At 38.0% G+C, this 19,080-nt stretch overlaps 1 protein-coding gene across 2 annotated transcripts in view; it reads right to left on the bottom strand.

The window, feature by feature from the left end:
• Nucleotides 1-19,080, bottom strand: part of LOC111150539 (DNA polymerase alpha 1, catalytic subunit) — a 306,965-nt gene that overhangs the window by 241,430 nt on the left and 46,455 nt on the right. For both annotated transcript variants that reach the window (XM_022508033.1, XM_022508034.1), the window contains exons 21-26: nucleotides 18,527-18,656; nucleotides 17,916-18,035; nucleotides 16,743-16,842; nucleotides 7,656-7,780; nucleotides 1,546-1,695; nucleotides 1,003-1,125 (exon numbers count right to left, since the gene is read on the bottom strand). In XM_022508033.1, coding sequence (XP_022363741.1) covers nucleotides 1,003-1,125; nucleotides 1,546-1,695; nucleotides 7,656-7,780; nucleotides 16,743-16,842; nucleotides 17,916-18,035; nucleotides 18,527-18,656 — 748 coding nt within the window. The remainder of the gene's footprint in view (nucleotides 1-1,002; nucleotides 1,126-1,545; nucleotides 1,696-7,655; nucleotides 7,781-16,742; nucleotides 16,843-17,915; nucleotides 18,036-18,526; nucleotides 18,657-19,080) is intronic.

The raw sequence follows: 19,080 nt of genomic DNA, 5'->3' as shown, positions 1-19,080 counted from the left end.
AATGAATATTCTGCCCATAACCATGAACTACTTCCTTAAGACTGAGTAGTCTCAAATCTACTGAGGGGAATCAATAGTTTACTGGAGTGAAATGGAATCTGGTATTTAACATAACTACTCTTTTACAAATTAAGAAAAACTCAAGCATGTGGGGTTAAAGCAGGTAAAGCTTATAGTGTTTACAAAGTGACAGTATCTCAAAACTGTTTGGTATCTGACTCATCTTTCTAAAGCCAATAACTCTCAATCCGTAACTTCACTCCTCATCTATTCCTGGAATTGTGGACTTCTACATCAAACTATCTACTTAACATGCTTAGAGATCTATTACAAATCTCAAAGCCAAAAAAGAACTCCTAATCCCTCTCTCCCAGATTTCTCCATCTTAGTAAATGGCTCCACAAGCTAACCAGCTGTGGGACTAAAATGGAGGCATCCTCCTTGATATCTTCCTTTCCCTCACACTCCAACCTGATAAAATCAGCAACCATACTAGCTCCCTTATGTCACTCATGTCACCTCCTAAAGAACCCTTCCCTGACCAATCTAAACTAGCCATCTTAACATTAAACTGGCCCACTACCCTGTTTTAATTATCTGAATAGCATTTACTTCTATCATATTCTTATTTTTTGTATTTGTTTATCACTCATTTACAGTCTATTTTCCCAAACTACCCTCTCCCCAACCCAAGTCCCCACTGCATGCCACTCTACACCGCCTGCTCTACATAAAAATGTGACCCTCATGATGCAGGGGCATCTTATGTTTGCACAACATTCTACCCCCATAACAATGCCTGGTACAGAGTAGACACTCAATAAATACTCTCTCTCAATGGATGAATGAACACATCCTTACTTAAAAAACTATCTGTCTCGAATTTGTCCTAAGAAAGGGGCATTTGAATCTATATAACTGGGCAACAAACTTGGCTCTCCCAGATTATAACAGGTCATAGTTAAAAAATAAACTCGTCTTTAGAGATGTTCTATCATTTACCTCCCTTCCTTTGTATGTCACCAAAGCAGCCAGTGGTTTGGCGTAAAATCTGCTGTAGGAAAATCCCAGGCAGCCATACATACTGTTTGCTGTGAGCTTCAAAGCCTTCTGTCGAATGTCATACTGCAGGTCACACAAGGACAAAAGACAACAATATTTGTAAACCCTTAATCATTACATTAGATATCTTTTTATATCACCAAAGAAAAGGAGAAACCCTCAATATCCTTGAAAAAAAAAAAAAAAGACCTGTCAACACACTCAACCCATCCTCCCAGATCCATGATTCTCTGATCTTCTAGAAGCAAGTAAACACAGATTCCAAAGCTCCCAGAAGTCAGAAGGATTTTGTTCAGATACAGCTTTGCAGACAGAGATATCTTCCATTCTGAGGCATTCTAATGGTTTTTTAATGGTTTCTTGCCCACAAACTTAAAATAAGCCCATGTAATTACCCACAGCATCATGTTTAAATCATTCCCAGATAATCAAAGTCTGAAAGCTGAGACTGTCACTTAGATGACTCTTAGTAAAAAGATATACCTGAAGAACAAGGTCTGGATTTAAGTCTTGCTGTTTCATTAGTTGTTTGACTTGTTTTCTCCTCTCTACCAGCTTCCGGATCTCTCTGGGCAAAATGCCCATTTCTAAGTTTGGGTCTGGCAGCTCAGGAATCTGTTCTTGTTCTCCATCCTGATGAACACACAACAGAAATTTCAGACAAATCAAACTATCATAAAAGAGATTTCTAAAATAATATTTTGTGGGAGCTTTACGTGATGATTAAATCTTGAAAAGCTACTTTCCTGCTTAAGCATAGGTCAACAATACGTGGGTGGGAGAAGAAAAAGCGGAGAACAAGTCAACAATGGCCTCTTCTCCCACTTCTATCAGCCTCATCCCCAGTATCTCCACCCCTTTCATTACTGATTAATGTAGATGTCATTTAAAGGGATCATTTTTTATATATACTCTTCTCTTCAACAAGATTGGGGAGCAACATATTTGGAGAAACTGTTTCTAAAATAAAAACACTGACACCTCTAGGATTTAAAAAAATGCAAGCTAAGTACAGTTTTAAGTCAAATGTACTCTCAAGCAAAATGCCATAAAACTTTTACAACTATGGAGAATTGTGGCAATTACTGTAAATGTTCTACAATAAAAACTAAATCCCTAAATACTAAATCAGCAAATTTCTGATTTTTGAAAAGTAACCAGCAGTCTTCTTATACTAAATTTACAGAAGCAAAAAGCAAGGAAAGCATTAGACCATTTTTCTGAAGCTCTATTAATTCTATTAACAGGCCACAGTGAAAAGTCAGGCATGTTTGCCCCTTCAAAGGTTCAGAATTAAAAATAAACGCCTTGCCTTCAAGTATATTAACTCAATGCCTTTTGATAACCCAGCCTTTACAAAGTATCTGATTTTATAAAGATCAATATTTTCAAATGAACAATCTTAAAATAGTAACAGGGACCTATTGTTTTCCAATACAGCAGATGACGATAGCAAACCTATTAAAGAGATCTTGGTACACATTCCAATTTATTTATAACAGCTAGACAGGTCAGATTAAAAAGTTAACTGAAAGGATCTGGAGTCAGGAAGTTTACAATCCATGCCCAGCTCTCCCACCACTAGCTGTGTGGCACTAGCTATTTTGAAGACCAAATGAGATACTACACAGAAAAATGGTACAGAATCTATAAACTGGCTACATGTATAGTATTTCTTAGGTGACCTTTAAGGTCCATTCCAACTCTTAAATGATTCTTATATCCAGAATCCAAACTGGAAAGCTCAAATAAACCAGTACAGTGGGATTCAGGAGGCTGGATCATGACAATTATCACAAGGCTGACACAGTAGCAGGACAGAGCCCTATGAATATTATTTATCCAATGTAGTCACTACCTTTTGGGGATGTCTACCCAATACCTTCTCTGGACAATTATCCTCTACTACCACAGAAAGAACCATCCTTGGCAATTGTATTTGTACTCTATAAACCCACTCCTGTGGTCACAGCTGATGGGAACAGGTGTATCACTGGCCTAATAAGCAAGCCTTTAAGATTCTCTCTTCTAGGAAGACAGAACTAGGGCTAGAAAACAGCTCCCAAAGCATGTAGTTAGAATTAAAAGACATGTAAAATCAGAAGCAAGAGGAGAGACATCTTCGGCCACATGTACAAAGAAACAGAGAAAAACAATACAGAGAGATAGCATATTACTTTACATCTTTTCCTGTTGGAGAACTACATCTACCAGCAGTCAATCATATCAGCCTTATATATGAAGAACCACACATTAAGTTATCAAGTCCTATATAAAAATGTTGACTAATCACTGGTTAGATTAAATCAATGTGAAATAATTCAAAGCCATTCTTTTAAAAAAGGCTGTTTGTGTGCTCGCTTTGGCAGCACATATACTAAAATTGGAACGATACAGAGAAGATTAGCATGGCCCTTGCGCAAGGATGACATGCAAATTCGTGAAGCGTTCCATATTTTTTTTAAAAAAGGCTGCTTGTGAGTACAATCAGTAACAAAGCCTTGCGTGACCAAAATTTAGAAGAATTTAAAATATAAAATTTAAAAGAATAAAAATAGCAAGTGTTCGAGATGATGTGGAATGACTTACAGTCATGGCTAGTGGGGGGTGTGTAACACGGTATAACTACTTAGGAAAATAATTTGGCAGTTTCTTTTCGGCTAAATATCCACTCTTGATACAAACCAGCAAATTCCCTCCCTAGGTATTTATCCCCCAAAAATGAAAGGACATGTTCACAAAAACACATGAACAAGAATGTTCACAACTTTATTAATAAAAGCTAACCTCAACAGGACACCTGGATGGCTCAGTCAGTTAAGGGTCCAACACTTGATTTCAGCTCAGGTCATGATCTCTCATGGGTCCTGGGATCAAGTCCTGAATCAGGCTGAGCTCAGCAGGGAGTCGGCTTAAAGATTCTCTCCCTCTACCCCTACCCCCCTGCTCACTTGCTCTCGCTCTCTCTCTCTCTCAAATAAATAAATAAATCTTTTCAAAAATAATAACTAAACACTGAAAATCCAAATGCTCATCTCAGGAAACCAGATAAAGTGTGGAATACTTCTCAGCAATACAAAGGAAAGAACTACTAACAATGCAACAGAATGGATGAATCTCAAAAACATTACACTGAACAAAAAGCCAAATCCAAAAGAGTACATACTGGAAGGCTCCACTTATATGAAGTTCTAGAAAAATCAAAACTAAGCGATGGTGATGGAAATCAGATCACTGGTCGACTGATGGGAGAGGGGCCTGATAATAAAGGTACAATGACATACCAAAACAAATGGGATGAAACTAACATAATCCTTGCAGGGAAATTTATAGCTGTAAATATCTATATTAACAGAAAAGATCTCAAATCAATAACCTAACTTTCCACCTTAAGAAAGTAGAAAAATAAAGGTTAACTAAATCAAGAAAGCAGAAAAAAGTAATAAAGAGTAGAATGGAAATATAGGACAGAGAGAAAAATCACCAAAATCAAAGTTCCTTCTTTGTAAAGATCAGCAAAACTAACGAACTTTTAGCTGTGCTGACAAAAAAAAAATGACTCAAATTACTAAAATCAGGAATAAGAGGGATATTAGTAATGATCTTAAAGAAATAGTTATGTGAATAATTTGAACAATTTTATACCAACAAATTAGATAAGCTTACATTAAACAGAAAAATTCCTAGAAAGACACAAACTACCAAAATGGACTCAAGGAAAAATAAAAAACCTGAATAGACCTATAACAAAGATTGAATTGGAAATTTAAAAAAAAAAGACAAGCCTTACGACCAGTTAATTTCACTAGTGAATTCTACCAAATATTTAAAGCAGAATTAACATTAATCCCTCACAAATTTTCCAAAAAAAAAAACCCCAAAAAACAAAAAACCAGAAGAGGAAGGAACACTTCCCAGCTCATTCTATGAGGCCAGTATTATTCTAATACCAAAACCAGGCAAAGACAAAACAAGAAAAGATAGCTATACATCAAAAGCCCTTATGAGTACAAGCGCAAAAACTCTTCAACAAAATACTAGCAAACTGAATCCAGAAGCATTCAAAAAGGATTATACACCAAGAACAATTGTAACTTATCCCAAGAACACAGGCTGGTTCAACACATGAAAATCAATGTCATTTACCATATTAAAAGAATAAAGGATAAAAAGTACACGATCATCTCAATATATAAAGAAAAAGTGGTTGACAGAATCCAACACCCTTTCATGATAAAAAACATGCAACAAACCAGGAACAGGAGGGAACTTCCACAATCTGATAAATACAATCTATGGAAAACCCTTTGTTAACATCATACTTAATGGTGAAATAAAGACTGGATGTTTTCCCCCTGAGACCAGGAACAAGACAAGGGTGTCTGCTCTTGCCAATTTTATTCAATATTGTACTCAAGGTTCCAGCCAGGGCAGTTAGATGACAACCCAGCCCCCAAAAAAGAAGAAATATAAGGCATCCAGATTACAAAGAAAGAATTAAAACTGGGGTGCCTGGGTAGCTCAGTGGGTTAAGCCTCTGCCTCCGGCTCAGGTCATGATCTCAGGGTCCTGGGATCGAGCCCCACATCGGGCTCTCTGCTCAGTGGGGAGCCTGCTTCCCCCTTTCTCTCTGCCTGCTGCTCTGCCTAGTTGTGATCTCTCTCTCTCTCTGTATCAAATAAATAAAATCTTAAAAAAAAAATTAAAACTACCTCTATTGGCAGAGAACATGATACTGTATGTAGAAAGTCCTAAGGAAAAATCCTAAGGAATCCACAAAAATACTAGAAGTGATAAATGACTTCAGCAAGGTTGCAGCACACAAGATCAATATACAGAAATCAGTTATATTTCAGTACACTAGCAATGAATAATCCAAAAGTAAAGAAAACAGTTATACTTAAAATATCATCAAAAAGATGACATATTTAGGAATAAACTTAATAAAAGAATTGTACTGTGAACTTTCAGCAAAAAAATAGGAATGAAGTACTAATACCTGCTACAACACAGATGAATCTTGAAAACAGTAATGCTAAAGTGCTATAGCTACTTTGAAAAGCAGTATGGAGGTTCCTCAGAAAGTGAAAAATAGAGCTACCCTACGACCTAGCAAATGTACTACTAAGTACTTACCAAGGGATACACAAATACTCATTCAAAGAGGCACATGCACCCTGATGTTTACAGCAGCACTATCAACAATTGTCAAACTATGGTAAGAGCCCAAGTGCCCATCCACTGATGAATGGATAAAGAGGATGTGGTCTATATACACAATGGAATATTATTAACCATCAAAAGAATGAAATCTTGCCATTTGCAACAATGTGGATGGAGTTACAGTGTATTATGCTAAGGGAAGTAAGTCACGCAGAGAAAGACAAATACCATATGATTTCACTCATATGTGGAATTTAAGAAACAAAACAGATGAACATAGGGGGAAAAAAGGGGCAAACCAGAAAACAGACTCTTAACTATAGACAACAAACTTAGGGTTGCTGGAAGGTAGGTGGGCAGGGGCTGGTCTAGATGGGTATTAAGGAATGCACTTGTGTTGAACACCGGAGGCTGTATGTGTAAGTGATGAATAACTAAATTCTACTCCTGAAACCCATATTATACCATATGTTAACTAGAACTTAAATAAAAATTTGAAAAAAGGAAGGGGGCACCTGGGTGGCTCAGTGGACTAAGCCTCTGCCTTTGGCTCGGGTCATGATCTCAGGGTCCTGGGGTCGAGCCCTGCATCGGGCTCTCTGCTCAGCAGGGAGGCTGCTTCCCCCCACCCCTCTCTGCCTGCCTCTCTGCCTACTTGTGATCTCTCTCTGTCATATGAATAAATAAAATCTTTAAAAATTTTTGAAAAAAAAAAACAATATGCTAAGTGAAATAAGCCAAACACAAAAGGTCACGTGATTCCAGTTACAAGAAATGTCCAAAATACACAGATCTATAGAGGCAGAAAAATTGGTGGTTGCCAAGGACTGGGAGGAATGGAGGGACAAGAAGGAGGGTACAACTAGGGACGCCTGGGTGGCTCAGTTGGTTGGACGACTGCCTTCGGCTCAGGTCATGATCCCGGGGTCCCGGGATCGAGTCCCACTTCGGGCTCCCAGCTCCATGGGGAGTCTGCTTCTCCCTCTGACCTTCTCCTCCCTCATGCTTTCTCTCACTGTCTGGCTCTCAAATAAATAAATAAAATCTTTAAAAAAAAAAAAAAAAGAAGGAGGGTACAACTAAAAGGTAGTGTTTCTCTGAAGAATAATGGAAATGCCCTCAAATTGACTGTGGTAAAGGTTGAAAATTCAGTGACTGCACTAAAAGCCCTTAAAGTGTGTACTTTAAATGGATGAAATGTATGTGAATTACATCTCAATAAAATTGTTAAAATAAAAAGGTATAGAAACACTGTGAGTTTCCATCTACTCAACCTCTCCCTTTTTGATCACTTTTGACCTTTAGACCACTAAGAAAGGAAAAATTATATACTTAAGAGGAAAAACTAGAACACTAACCCCTCTGGTTCTCTTTCTTCTTTAAGCACTGCTTTTAATTTCAATTTGAAGAGGCCTCAAATGAATACAAACCTCTGTAATTTTCTGTGTCTCTGAAGCAACTCTTTGCACTGTTGTAAAACAAATGTTGAACTCTTGAATGATGGAAGGATACAAACTGTTGAAGTCCAGGAGCAAAATAAACTTATCATAAAAACCTGCAACAAAAAAGCCACGTTACAAAAAGTCTTTTTAAAAAAAGCAGATGGGAAAGGGGTAAAAAAAAAAAGGCAGATTTGTCAAAACACAACATTAGAAGTACTGTACAATGAAGTATATTAGAAATGATACACTGGCAAAAGGAGCAACTTATACCAAAGGAAAAAAGTCATCAACTATCACTCCATAAAAATGCCTTGTATTATAGCAAAAACTCAAGTCACAAAAGAGGAAAGAAGACAATGTGTCTCACCTTGAAACCAACTATAACAAATGATACTTTCCACAGCAGTCTCCAAGTACACCCTTATGATGGGCAAACACCTTCTCCTATTGATTACTTCAGATACTCGTATCTGAAGTGTTGTAAAATTCTCCTTCGGGCAAGTATTCCCTCCCACCTACCGTGCCACCTTGACCCCCAAAATGTTTAGTGATCCATACCAGTGAGTAGTTGTATATATTTTTTACCATCATACTTTCATTTTTTAAAGATTTTATTTATTTATTTGACAGAGAGAGAGAGAGAGAGAGAGAGAGACAGTGAGAGAGGGAATATAAGCATGGGGATCAGCAGAGGGAGAGGGAGAAGCAGACTCCCTGCTGAGCAAGGAGCCTGATGTGGGGCTTGAGCACAGGACCCTGGGATCATGACCTGAGCTGAAGATGGACGCTTAACGACTGAGCCACCCAGGTGCCCCACCACCATACTTCCCAAGAATAAAATGGGAAGCCCACTCACCTGTACACAAATGGTGTTGAAAGCAGACAAGAGATGTGTGAATATATATAAATGTCAGTAGTGGAACGATCCACCCTTTTTACTTGCAAAGGGTGAACAGAAAGCTACTGTATTTCTCTAGGACATTTATAAAGAGTTATCTTCACCTTAAGAAGAAACTGTATAAAAATAAATGTCCACTATTAAGAACATAAAAACAACAACAAATAAATACTGATAGCATACTCTGTGTCAAGCACTATACTAAACAATCACTTTGTTCCTTAAGTCTCTGTGCGGTAGATACTCTTTTATTTTTATTTTTTTAAAAGATTTTATTTATTTATTTGAGAGAGAGAGTGAGAGAAAGAACATGAGAGGGGAGAGGGTCAGAGCAAGAAGCAGACTCCCCGCTGAGCAGGGAGCCTGATGCGGGACTCGATCCCAGGACTCCAGGATCATGACATGAGCCGAAGGCAGTTACTTAACCAACTGAGACACCCAGATGCACCAATACTTTTTTTTTAAAAGTCTAGTGTAGTTAACATACAGTGCTACATTAATAAAAGAGTAGATATTATTCCTACCTCCATTTCAGAGAAGAGGAAAGGCAGGCTTACAAAAGTTCAAGAGGAATCCCAAGATCACACAGGCAGAATTTAAGCCCAGATCTATCTAATACCAAAGGACTATTGATCTGTTTCAATACAACTAGTAATAAATTCACTTTTGTCAAAAACGTCTCCGACATAGAGTTCAAGTTAGCTGATAAAATTCCATTTTTCCTGTACAACAATGTAAATATACTTAGCACTCCTTAACTATATCCTTAAAAATAGTTAAGAGGGATAAAAAGAAAAAGATCCTTTCTAACTCTGTGTACCACAAAACATCTTCTTTGCCATTAATGACAAGGGGGAGTACTCTCCTGTTCAAAAGTTCAATTTGGTGGTTACTGTCTGTACTTTCTTGAACTCTGCTGTCCAAATGAACTGGTCCTGGCAGCTCAGGCAGAGGCAGAGCCCACCCTCTAAAGCAGATGGGAGAAGACAAAGACAAATAGCTATATACTGGACTAGGTGTTTCCAAACTACACAGAGACCAAATCCAGCCTACCCCCTCTTTTTGTACCATGCATGAGCCAAGAATTGTGTTTACATGTTTAAGTGGTTGAAAAAAACTTTAAGAAAGAGTACTTCATGATACATGAAAATTACACAAGATTTGAAATTCAATATCTACAAACAAAGCTTTCTTGGAACATAGGGGAAAAAAAAGATTTGTATTGAGGATAGAGGTAAGATGGCGGAGGAGTAGCAGACTGAAATGACAGCAGATCCTAGGACTTCAGACAGATAGTTATCAAACCATTCCGAACACCTATAAACTCAACAGGAGAAAGAAGAGAAGAGCAGCAATTCTATGAACAGAAAATTGACCACTTTCTGAAAGGTAGGACGTGTGGAGAAGTGAATCCGAAGCAAGGGGAAGATAGACCACGGTGGCGGGGGCCGGCTCCCAGGAAGCGGCAAAGAACAAAATCGGAACCTTTAGAAGTCTGCTCCACTGAGGGACATGGATCCAGAGGCTAAGCAGGCGGTAGAGCCCTCATGGGGATGCTGTGGTCTCAGGTCCAGCAGGGTCACAGAAGGTCTGCGGGTGTGAGCATAGCAGAGCTGCTAGGTGTCAGAGAGGGGAAGATGACTACAGAGACAGAGCCGAGGAGTGAGCTCTCACCTTGGGGTTAGCTTAAACTGTGCTCCATGGCACAGTCAGGTCCCTGCGCTTTGAGCAGGGACCCCACAAGTGGCAAAATCGGGGAGACTAACCTTTCTCCTCTGGGAGGAGCAGCGCAGCAAAAATCCGCTGGGTTTGGAGACTCCAAATGGGGCCGTGAGCCAGAGAAAGAAATGCTTAGTCACAGGTCATGTGAGCTCGGAGTGCGTCCAGAGACCAAGGAGATGGGAGGGATTGACTGCTTATTTCTGAGGTCACACTGAGGAATGGGGCCTGAGCTCTCGGCTACTCCAGGCCGGAGATTGGGAGGCCGCCATTTTCATTCCTGTCCTCCAGAGCTCTACGGAAAGCATTCCAGAAACAGAAGCTCCCGAGAGCAAACTGGAGCAGGTTACTTAGCCCAGCCCCTGGCAAGGGCAGTGCATTTCCGCCTCAGGCAAAGACATTTGCGAATCACTGCAATAGGCCCCTCCCTCAGAAGATCAGCAAGAACATCCAGCCAAGACCAACCTCACCTACCAGGGAGAAGAGCACAACTCCAGAGCTAGAGGAAACATAGAATTCATGCCTTTTCCCCACGATCCTTTAGTCTTGCGAAGTTAATTTTTTTTATTTTATTTTTTTCTTATTCTATTTTGATAACTTTTCCTCTTTCCTCTTTTAACGTTTTTTTAACTAGTTTATCTTAACAATAGCTTTCTAAAAAAAATCTTTTTAAACCTTGTTATAGTCATATTTTATTCCTTCATTGCATTTAACCTTATTTTTTGTATACATATAGGTGTTTTTTTTTCCTAAAAAATTTTGGAATACAATTTCTTCTAATACATCAAAATATACCTTAATATAGCACATGGCTTTGTTCTAGTCTCCAGCCTGAGCACATTTCCTCCTCTTTTTTTTCCTTTTTCCAACCAACTTATCAATTCCTTTTTTAAAAATTTTTAAATTTTCATCCTTACAGTCATATTCCATCCCTTCACCATGTTTACTCTTATTTTCGCATATATGTAAGTTTTTCTTTCTTTAAAATTTTGGGAGGTAGTTTCTTCTAAAAGACCAAAATACACCCAAAATCAAGTGGGTGGCTCTGTTATAGTCACCAGTCTAATTTATATATTTTTTTTCTTTTTTCTTTTTTTTTTTTTCCTTTCTTCTCCCTCCAGTTTTAGGTCTCTCTGATTTGGTTAGCATATATTTTTCTGGGGTCTTGGCCACCCTTTTAGTATTTTATTCTCTCGTTCATATATCTTATCTGGATAAAACGACAAGGCGGAAAAACTCACCACAAAAAAAAAAGAACAAGAGGCAGTACCAACAGCTAGGGACCTAATCAATATGGACAATGGTAATATGTCAGAACTGAAGTTCAGAACAACAATTCTCAAGGTGCTACCTGGTCTCGAAAAAACCATGCAAGATATTAGAGAAACCCTTTCAGGAGAAATAAAATCCCTTTCTGGAGAAATAAAATAACTAAAATCTAACCCAGCTGAAATCAAAAAAAGTTATTAATGAGGTTCAATAAAAAAGGGACGCCCGTGCTGCTAGGATAAATGAAACAGAAGAGGGAATTAGTGATACAGAAGACCAAATGACTGAGAATAAAGAACCTGAACAAAAGAGAGACAAACAACTACGAGACCACAAGAGGAGAATTCGAGAGATAAGTGATACCATAAGATGAAACACTATTAGAAAAATTGGGATTCCAGAAGAAGAGAGAGGGGGCAGAATGTATATTGGAGAGAATTATAGTAGAGAATTTCCCTAATATGGCACGGGGAACAAACATCAAAATCCAGGAGACACAGAGAACCCCCCTCAAAATCAATCTAACAGTAAAACTTACAAGTCTTAGTGACAAAGAGAAAATCCTGAAGCAGCTCGGGAAAAGAAGTCTTTAACATATGATGGCAGAAATATTAGATTGGCACCAGACTTATCCACAGAGACCTGGCAGGCCAGAAAGAACTGGCATGATATATTCAGAGCACTAAATGAGAAAAATATGCAGCCAAGAATACTATATCCAGCTAGGCTATCATTGGAAATAAAAGAGATAAAAAGCTTCCAAGACAAACAAAAACTAAAGGACTTTGCAAACACCAAACCAGCCCTACAGGAAATACTGAAAGGGGTCCTCTAAGCAAAGAAAGAAGCCTAAAAGTAGTAGACCAGAAAGGAAGAGAGACAATACACAGTAACAGTCACCTTACAGGCAATACAATGGCACTAAATTAATATCTTTCAATAGTTACCCGGAATGTAAATGGGCTGAATGCCCCAATCGAAAGACACAGGGTGTCAGAATGGATAAAAAAATGAAACCCATTAATATGCTGTCTGCAAGAAACTCATTTTAGACCCAAAGACACCTCCAGATTTAAAGTGAGGGGGTGGAAAACAATTTACCATGCTAATGGACATCAAAAGAAAGCTGGGGTGGCAAGCCTTATATCCGGTAAATTAGATTTTAAGCCAAAGACTATAATAAGAGATGTGGAAAGGCACTATATCATCTCAAAGGGTCTGTCCAACAAGATCTAACCATTTTAAATATCTATGCCCCTAACATGGGAGCAGCCAACTATACAAACCAATTAATAACAAAATCAAAAAAACACATCAATAGTAATACAATAGTAGTAGGGGACATTAACACCCACCCTCACTAAAATGGACAGATCATCCAAGCAAAAGATCAACAAGGAAATAAAGGCCTTAAATGACACACTGGACCACATGGACATCACAGATATACTCAGAACATTTCATCCCAAAGCAACTGGATACACATTCTTCTCTAGGGCACAAGTAACATTCTCCAGAATAGATCATATCCTGGGTCACAAATCAGGTCTCAACTGGTACCAAAAGACTGGGATCATTCCCTGCATATTTTTAGACCACAGTGCTCTGAAGCTAGAACCAATCATAAGAGAAAGTTGGAAAGAACTCAAATACATGGAGGCCAAAGAGCATCCTACTAAAGAATGAATAGGTCAACCAGGAAATTAAAGAAGAATTGAAAAAATTCATGGAAATAAATGAAAATGAAAACACAACCATTCAAAATCGGTGGGACACAGCAAAGACAATCCTGAGAGGAAAGTGATACTAGCCTTTCTCAAGAAACAAGAAAGGTCTCAAGTACACAACCTAACCCTACACCTAAAGGAGCTGGAGAAAGAACAGCAAAGAAAGCCTAAACCTAGCAGGAGAAGAGAAATAATAAAGATCAGAGCAGAAATCAATAAAATTAAAACCAAAAAAACCAGTAAAACAGATCAACAAAACTAGGAGCTGGTTCTCTGAAAGAATTAATAAGATTGATAAACCCCTGGCCAGACTTATCAAAAAGAAAAAAGAAAGGACCCAAATAAATAAAATCATGAATGAAAGAGAAGAGATCAAAACCAACACCAAGGAAACACAAACAATTATAAAAACATATTAAGAGCAACTATACACCAGCAAATTTGACAATCTAGAATTCCTAGAGATGTACAAACTACCAAAACTGAACGAGGAAGAAACAGAAAACCTGAACAGACCCATAACCAGTAAGGAGATTGAAGCAGTCATCAAAAATCTCCCAAAAAACAAGAGCTAGGGCCAGATACCTTCCCAGGGGAATTCTACCAAACATTTAAAGAACAATTAATATCTATTCTCCTGAAACTATTCCAAAAAATAGAAATGGAAGAAAAACTTCCAAACTCATTTTATGAGCCCAGCATTACCTTGATCCCAAAACCAGACAAAGACCCCATCAAAAAGGAGAAAAACAGACCAATATCCTTGATGAACACAGATGCGAAAATTCTTACCAAAATACTAGCCAATAGGATCCAACAGTACATTAAAAGCATTATTCACCACGACCAAGTGGGATTTATTCCTGGGCTGCAAGGCTGGTTCAACATCCACAAATCAATCAATGTGATACAATACTTAATAAAAGAATAAGAACCACATGATACTCTCAATAGATGCAGGAAAAGCAGTTGACAAAGTACAACATCCTTTCTTGATCAAAGCCCTTCAAAGTGCAGGGATAGAGGGTACATACCTCAATATCATCAAAGCCATCTATGAAAAACCTACAGCAAGTATCATTCTCAATGTGGAAAAACTGATAGCTTTTCCCCTAAGGTCAGGAACACAGCAGGGATGTCCACTATCACCACTGCTATTCAACACAGTACTAGAAGTGCTAGCCTCAGCAATCAGACAACAAAAAGAAATTAAAGGCATCCGAATCAGCAAAGAAGTCAAACTCTCACTCTTTGCAGATGGTATGATACTTTATGTAGAAAACCCAAAAGACTCCACTCCAAATCTGCTAGAACTTGTACAGGAATTCAGTAAAGTGTCAGGATATAAAATCAATGCACAGAAATCAGTTGCATTTCTATACACCAACAGCAAGACAGAAGAAAGAGAAATTAAGGAGTCAATCCCATTTACAACTGCATCCAAAACCATAAGACAACTAGGAATAAACCTAACCAAAGAGGCAAAGAATTTGTACTCAGAAAACTATTAAGTACTCATGAAAGAAACGGAGGATGAAACAAAGAATTGGAAAAACATTCCATGCTCATGGACTGGAAGAACAAATACTGTGAAAATGTCTATGCTACCTAAAGCAATCTACATATTTAATGCAATCCCTATCAAAATACCCATCAATTTTTCTTCAAAGAAATGGAATAATCCTGAAATTTATATGGAACCATAAAAGACCCCTAATAGCCACACGAATGTTGAAAAAGAAAGCCAACGTTGGTGGCATCACAATTCCAGACTTCAAGCTCTATTACAAAGCTGTAATCATCAAGACAGTATGGTACTGGCACAAAAACAGACACACAGATCAATGGAACAGAACAGAGAGCCCCAAAATAGACCCTCAACTCTACTTTGCTTTCGGCAAAGCAGGAAAGAATGTCCAATGGAAAAAAGACAGCCTCTTCAACAAATGGTGTTGGGAAAATCGGACAGCCACAAGCAAAAGAATGAAACTGAACCATTTCCTTACACCACACACAAAAATAGACTCAAAATGGATGAAAGACCTCGATGTGAGATAGGAATCCATCAAAATCTTTGAAGAGAACACAGGCAGCAACCTCTTCCACCTCAGATGCAGCCACTTCTTCCTAGAAACATCGACAAAGGCAAGGAAAGCAAGGGCAAAAATGAACTACCGGGACTTCATTAAGATCAAAAGCTTTTGCAGAGCAGAGGAAACAGTCAACGAAACCAAAAGACAACTGACAGAATGGAAAAGATATTCGCAAATGACATAACAGACAAAAGGGCCAGTATCCAAAATCTATAAAGAACTTACCAAACTCAAAACCCAAAGAACAAATAATCCAATCAAAAAATGGGCAGAGGACATGAACAGACATTTTGGCAAAGAAGACATCCAGATGGCCAACAGGCCCATGAAAAAATGCTCCACATCACTTGGCATCAGGGAAATCCAAATCAAAACCACAATGAGATACCACCTCACACCAGTCAGAATGGCTAAAATTAACAAGTCAGGAAACAACAGATGTTGGAGAGGATGTGGAGAAAGGAGAACCCTCCTACACTGTTGGTAGGAATGCATGTTGGTGCAGCCACTCTGGAAACAGCATGGAGTTTCCTCAAAAAGTTGAAAACAGAGCTACCCTATGACCCAGCAATTGCACTACTGGGTATTTACCCTAAAGATACAAATGTAGTGATCAAAAGGGGCACGTGCACCCGAGTATTTATAAGAGCAATGTCCACAATAGCCGAACTATGGAAAGAACCTAGATGTCCATCAACTGATGAATGGATAAAGAAGAAGTGGTGTATACACACACACACACACACACACACACACACACACACACACACTGGAATACTATGAAGCCATCAAAAGAAATGAAATCTTACCATTTGCAATGATGTGAATGGAACTAGAGGGTATTATGCTGAGCGAGATAAGTCATTCAGAGAAAGACAATTATCATATGATCTCCCTGATATGAGGAATTTGAGAGGCAGAGTGAAGGTTTTGGTGGTAGGGAAGGAAAAAATGAAACAAGATGGGATCAGGAGGGAGACAAACCATTAGAGACTCTTAATCTCACAAAACAAACAGAGGGTTGCTGGGGGTGGTGTGGAAAGGGTGGTGGGTTATGGACATTGGGGAGGGTATGTGATATGGTGAGTGCTGTGAAGTATGTAAGCCTGACAATTCACAGACCTGTACCCCTGGGGCAAATAATACATTATATGTTAATAAAATAATTAATAAAAAAAGTTTTGTATTAATTCATGTCAGGTGACTGGCCAACAAGATTTTCACATGAACAGAAGACAAAAATAAGGTCAAAACAAGACCTATTTGCTAACCTACAAAATACAATTCAGGTCTTGGAGTTTCTCAAGCCTAGGTCTGCCTTAAAAAATTCCTTAACACCAGGGGAACCCCACCTGCTGCACAGCCTTACCAGCTTTGGGGTCCAATACCAAGCCTCCAGCATAAGCTGCTTTCTTACGTCCTTTCTTGTATTTATTGGCATCTCCATCTATGTCTTCATCTTCATCTCCCTAATATCAAATGGAAAAGTTACTTCACCAACCAGCAACTAATTAACTAATTAAGAAGTTTTATGATTCCCCCCTTTCCAACTGCAGTACACAACTCTAACAAACATTCTTTAGTTTTAGCTAGTGGTCCTACCTGTGGGGAACAACAGTTACTATATTATGTTCATAAACCCAAATGAATGCCAAGCATGGGAGTCACCAAAACACTATACCTCTGAGTTAATAAATATGCAAATTCTACTTTATTGAATTCACAGAACCTTTTATTTTTTAAATCAATGGATACTAAAAATACAATGCTTCATATTATATAAAATCTAATACAGTAAGAGTCCTCTTAAATTCATTACTCTAACAATCATGATATATAAATATTAAATATTTTATACATTTTATATGATCATTATTTTCACTAATGTGGACACCTTAAAGTAAGTTTGTCCATGTACTAAAAATTCATTTCCAAGTAGCTTATTACTGATGAATACTCAACACTTCAGAAGTCAAACTCCTGTAAGTTAACATTCTCTATACCAGTTTTAATAATGTACATAAAACAAATACAAGTATTTGAATCATCTTAACATTAACTTCCCCTCTTTGAGTCAGTTGCTATCAGTGATGACAAAACGGTAGCTAAGTTTTATTTCCAATATCATGGAGGCCACTTCAGAAAACTCAATGTGGTGACCTAATTCTATTACCATATAAAACCACAACATAGCAACAAAAAATAAAGGCTCATGCATTTAAGGAAATAAAACATTTAACTGGTATCTAACTCTGGATACAGCTAAGACGGCAAAACACTTTCCTAGTATGGTTGCCCATCAGAGGCTCAATGCTGCCCTCAAAGAATTTTGTATTTCACAAAAAATTTTTATCTACACAGAAAAAGTGAAGAAGGAAATCACCACACAAACACAACTGAATGACTAACATGATTTCTATAGTATACAGGAGATTAATAATTTTGGAACCAGAAGTTATCACAGCAAAAAGCTATCTCGGTAATAAAAGGGGGGTGGAGGGTTTTATAAAAAAGGCAAAACACTACACAATTTTGGACCCACCAGTTTTTGCTGAGGTTTTCTGAAAATCTGCTTGTCAGGCACAATATAGTTGTTTTCATAAAATGCATGAAGCAACAAGAACTCATTACGCTCGGATCGTCCACCCATCAGCGTCCTAGACTATTAAATAGAATTTCTTTTTTTAATTTGAGCTCAAAACTGTAACAAACAAAAGCAACTTTAAGGTGGTAAATTTAATCATAGCACCTCCTCCACAATCATTCTTCCTAATAAGGGCTGCTTCAAAAATAAGAAGGTACAAAATTCATTCTATCATTTTCTTTAAGCATTGTACTTAAAAAGAGACAAAGAAAGCATAAAATACTGACACCACTTGGGCTATTTCTTTACTCCCAAATAGACCATTCCACACATCAGACACATCCAGATGTTAGAAATGATCCTTATGTTCACCAAAATTTCAACATACTGCACCTGGCTTTCCTCCCCTTCTCGCAGCCAGTTCATTTCACAAAAGCAGCCCAGCTTCCAGAATACAAGTTACTCATTTTATAAGCATGCATTTAGACTCATTATCATATAACAACTACCCCAAGCAAACACTGAATCCAACAGGAAATGCTTTTTCCCCCTTTCTAAGTTAAATTTACCATAATGTTCCCAGCGATGTTAGTGATCTGCAATGCTAATGGAAGAACATTTAGCTCACACATGATCTGCAAAATGAACCTGGCATCTTTCCAGGTATGTTCCAACAGGTACAACAGATGAGAAGATTCACTGTACAGAAAAGTAAGAATGAAACAGAATCAAGTAATTAAAAGAAACAATGACTATAATCAGAACTTCATAAAACATTACAAAAAAATTTTGGTATGAGTAACTTCAGAGCAATGGCACCTTGGCTTTGGAAACAATTTAAAATAAGGCTGGTATGAAACCATGAATTCATTCATGTCATTGATCCCAAAGCCCTCCTCTAAAACACGCACCCAAAAAAATCCCACAAATACAAAGTAAAATTATGTGTTAACTACGACCTGAAAACTACCTAAATTCTTGTATTCATTCCACCTAATAAGTATGTGTTACACAACGACTATGTGCCGGGCATAGTTCTGATTCTGGCTGTAACCAAAAGACAAAATTACCTGTCCTCATGGGGCTTATGCCCTCATGGGGGAGACAGAGTATAAATTAAAAT

The sequence above is a fragment of the Enhydra lutris genome, unplaced genomic scaffold (assembly GCF_002288905.1).
Source record: "Enhydra lutris kenyoni isolate GAN:26980312 unplaced genomic scaffold, ASM228890v2 scaffoldscaffold23, whole genome shotgun sequence".
Taxonomy (NCBI): Eukaryota; Metazoa; Chordata; class Mammalia; order Carnivora; family Mustelidae; genus Enhydra; species Enhydra lutris.
This window is presented reverse-complemented; position numbering and strand designations above follow the sequence as displayed.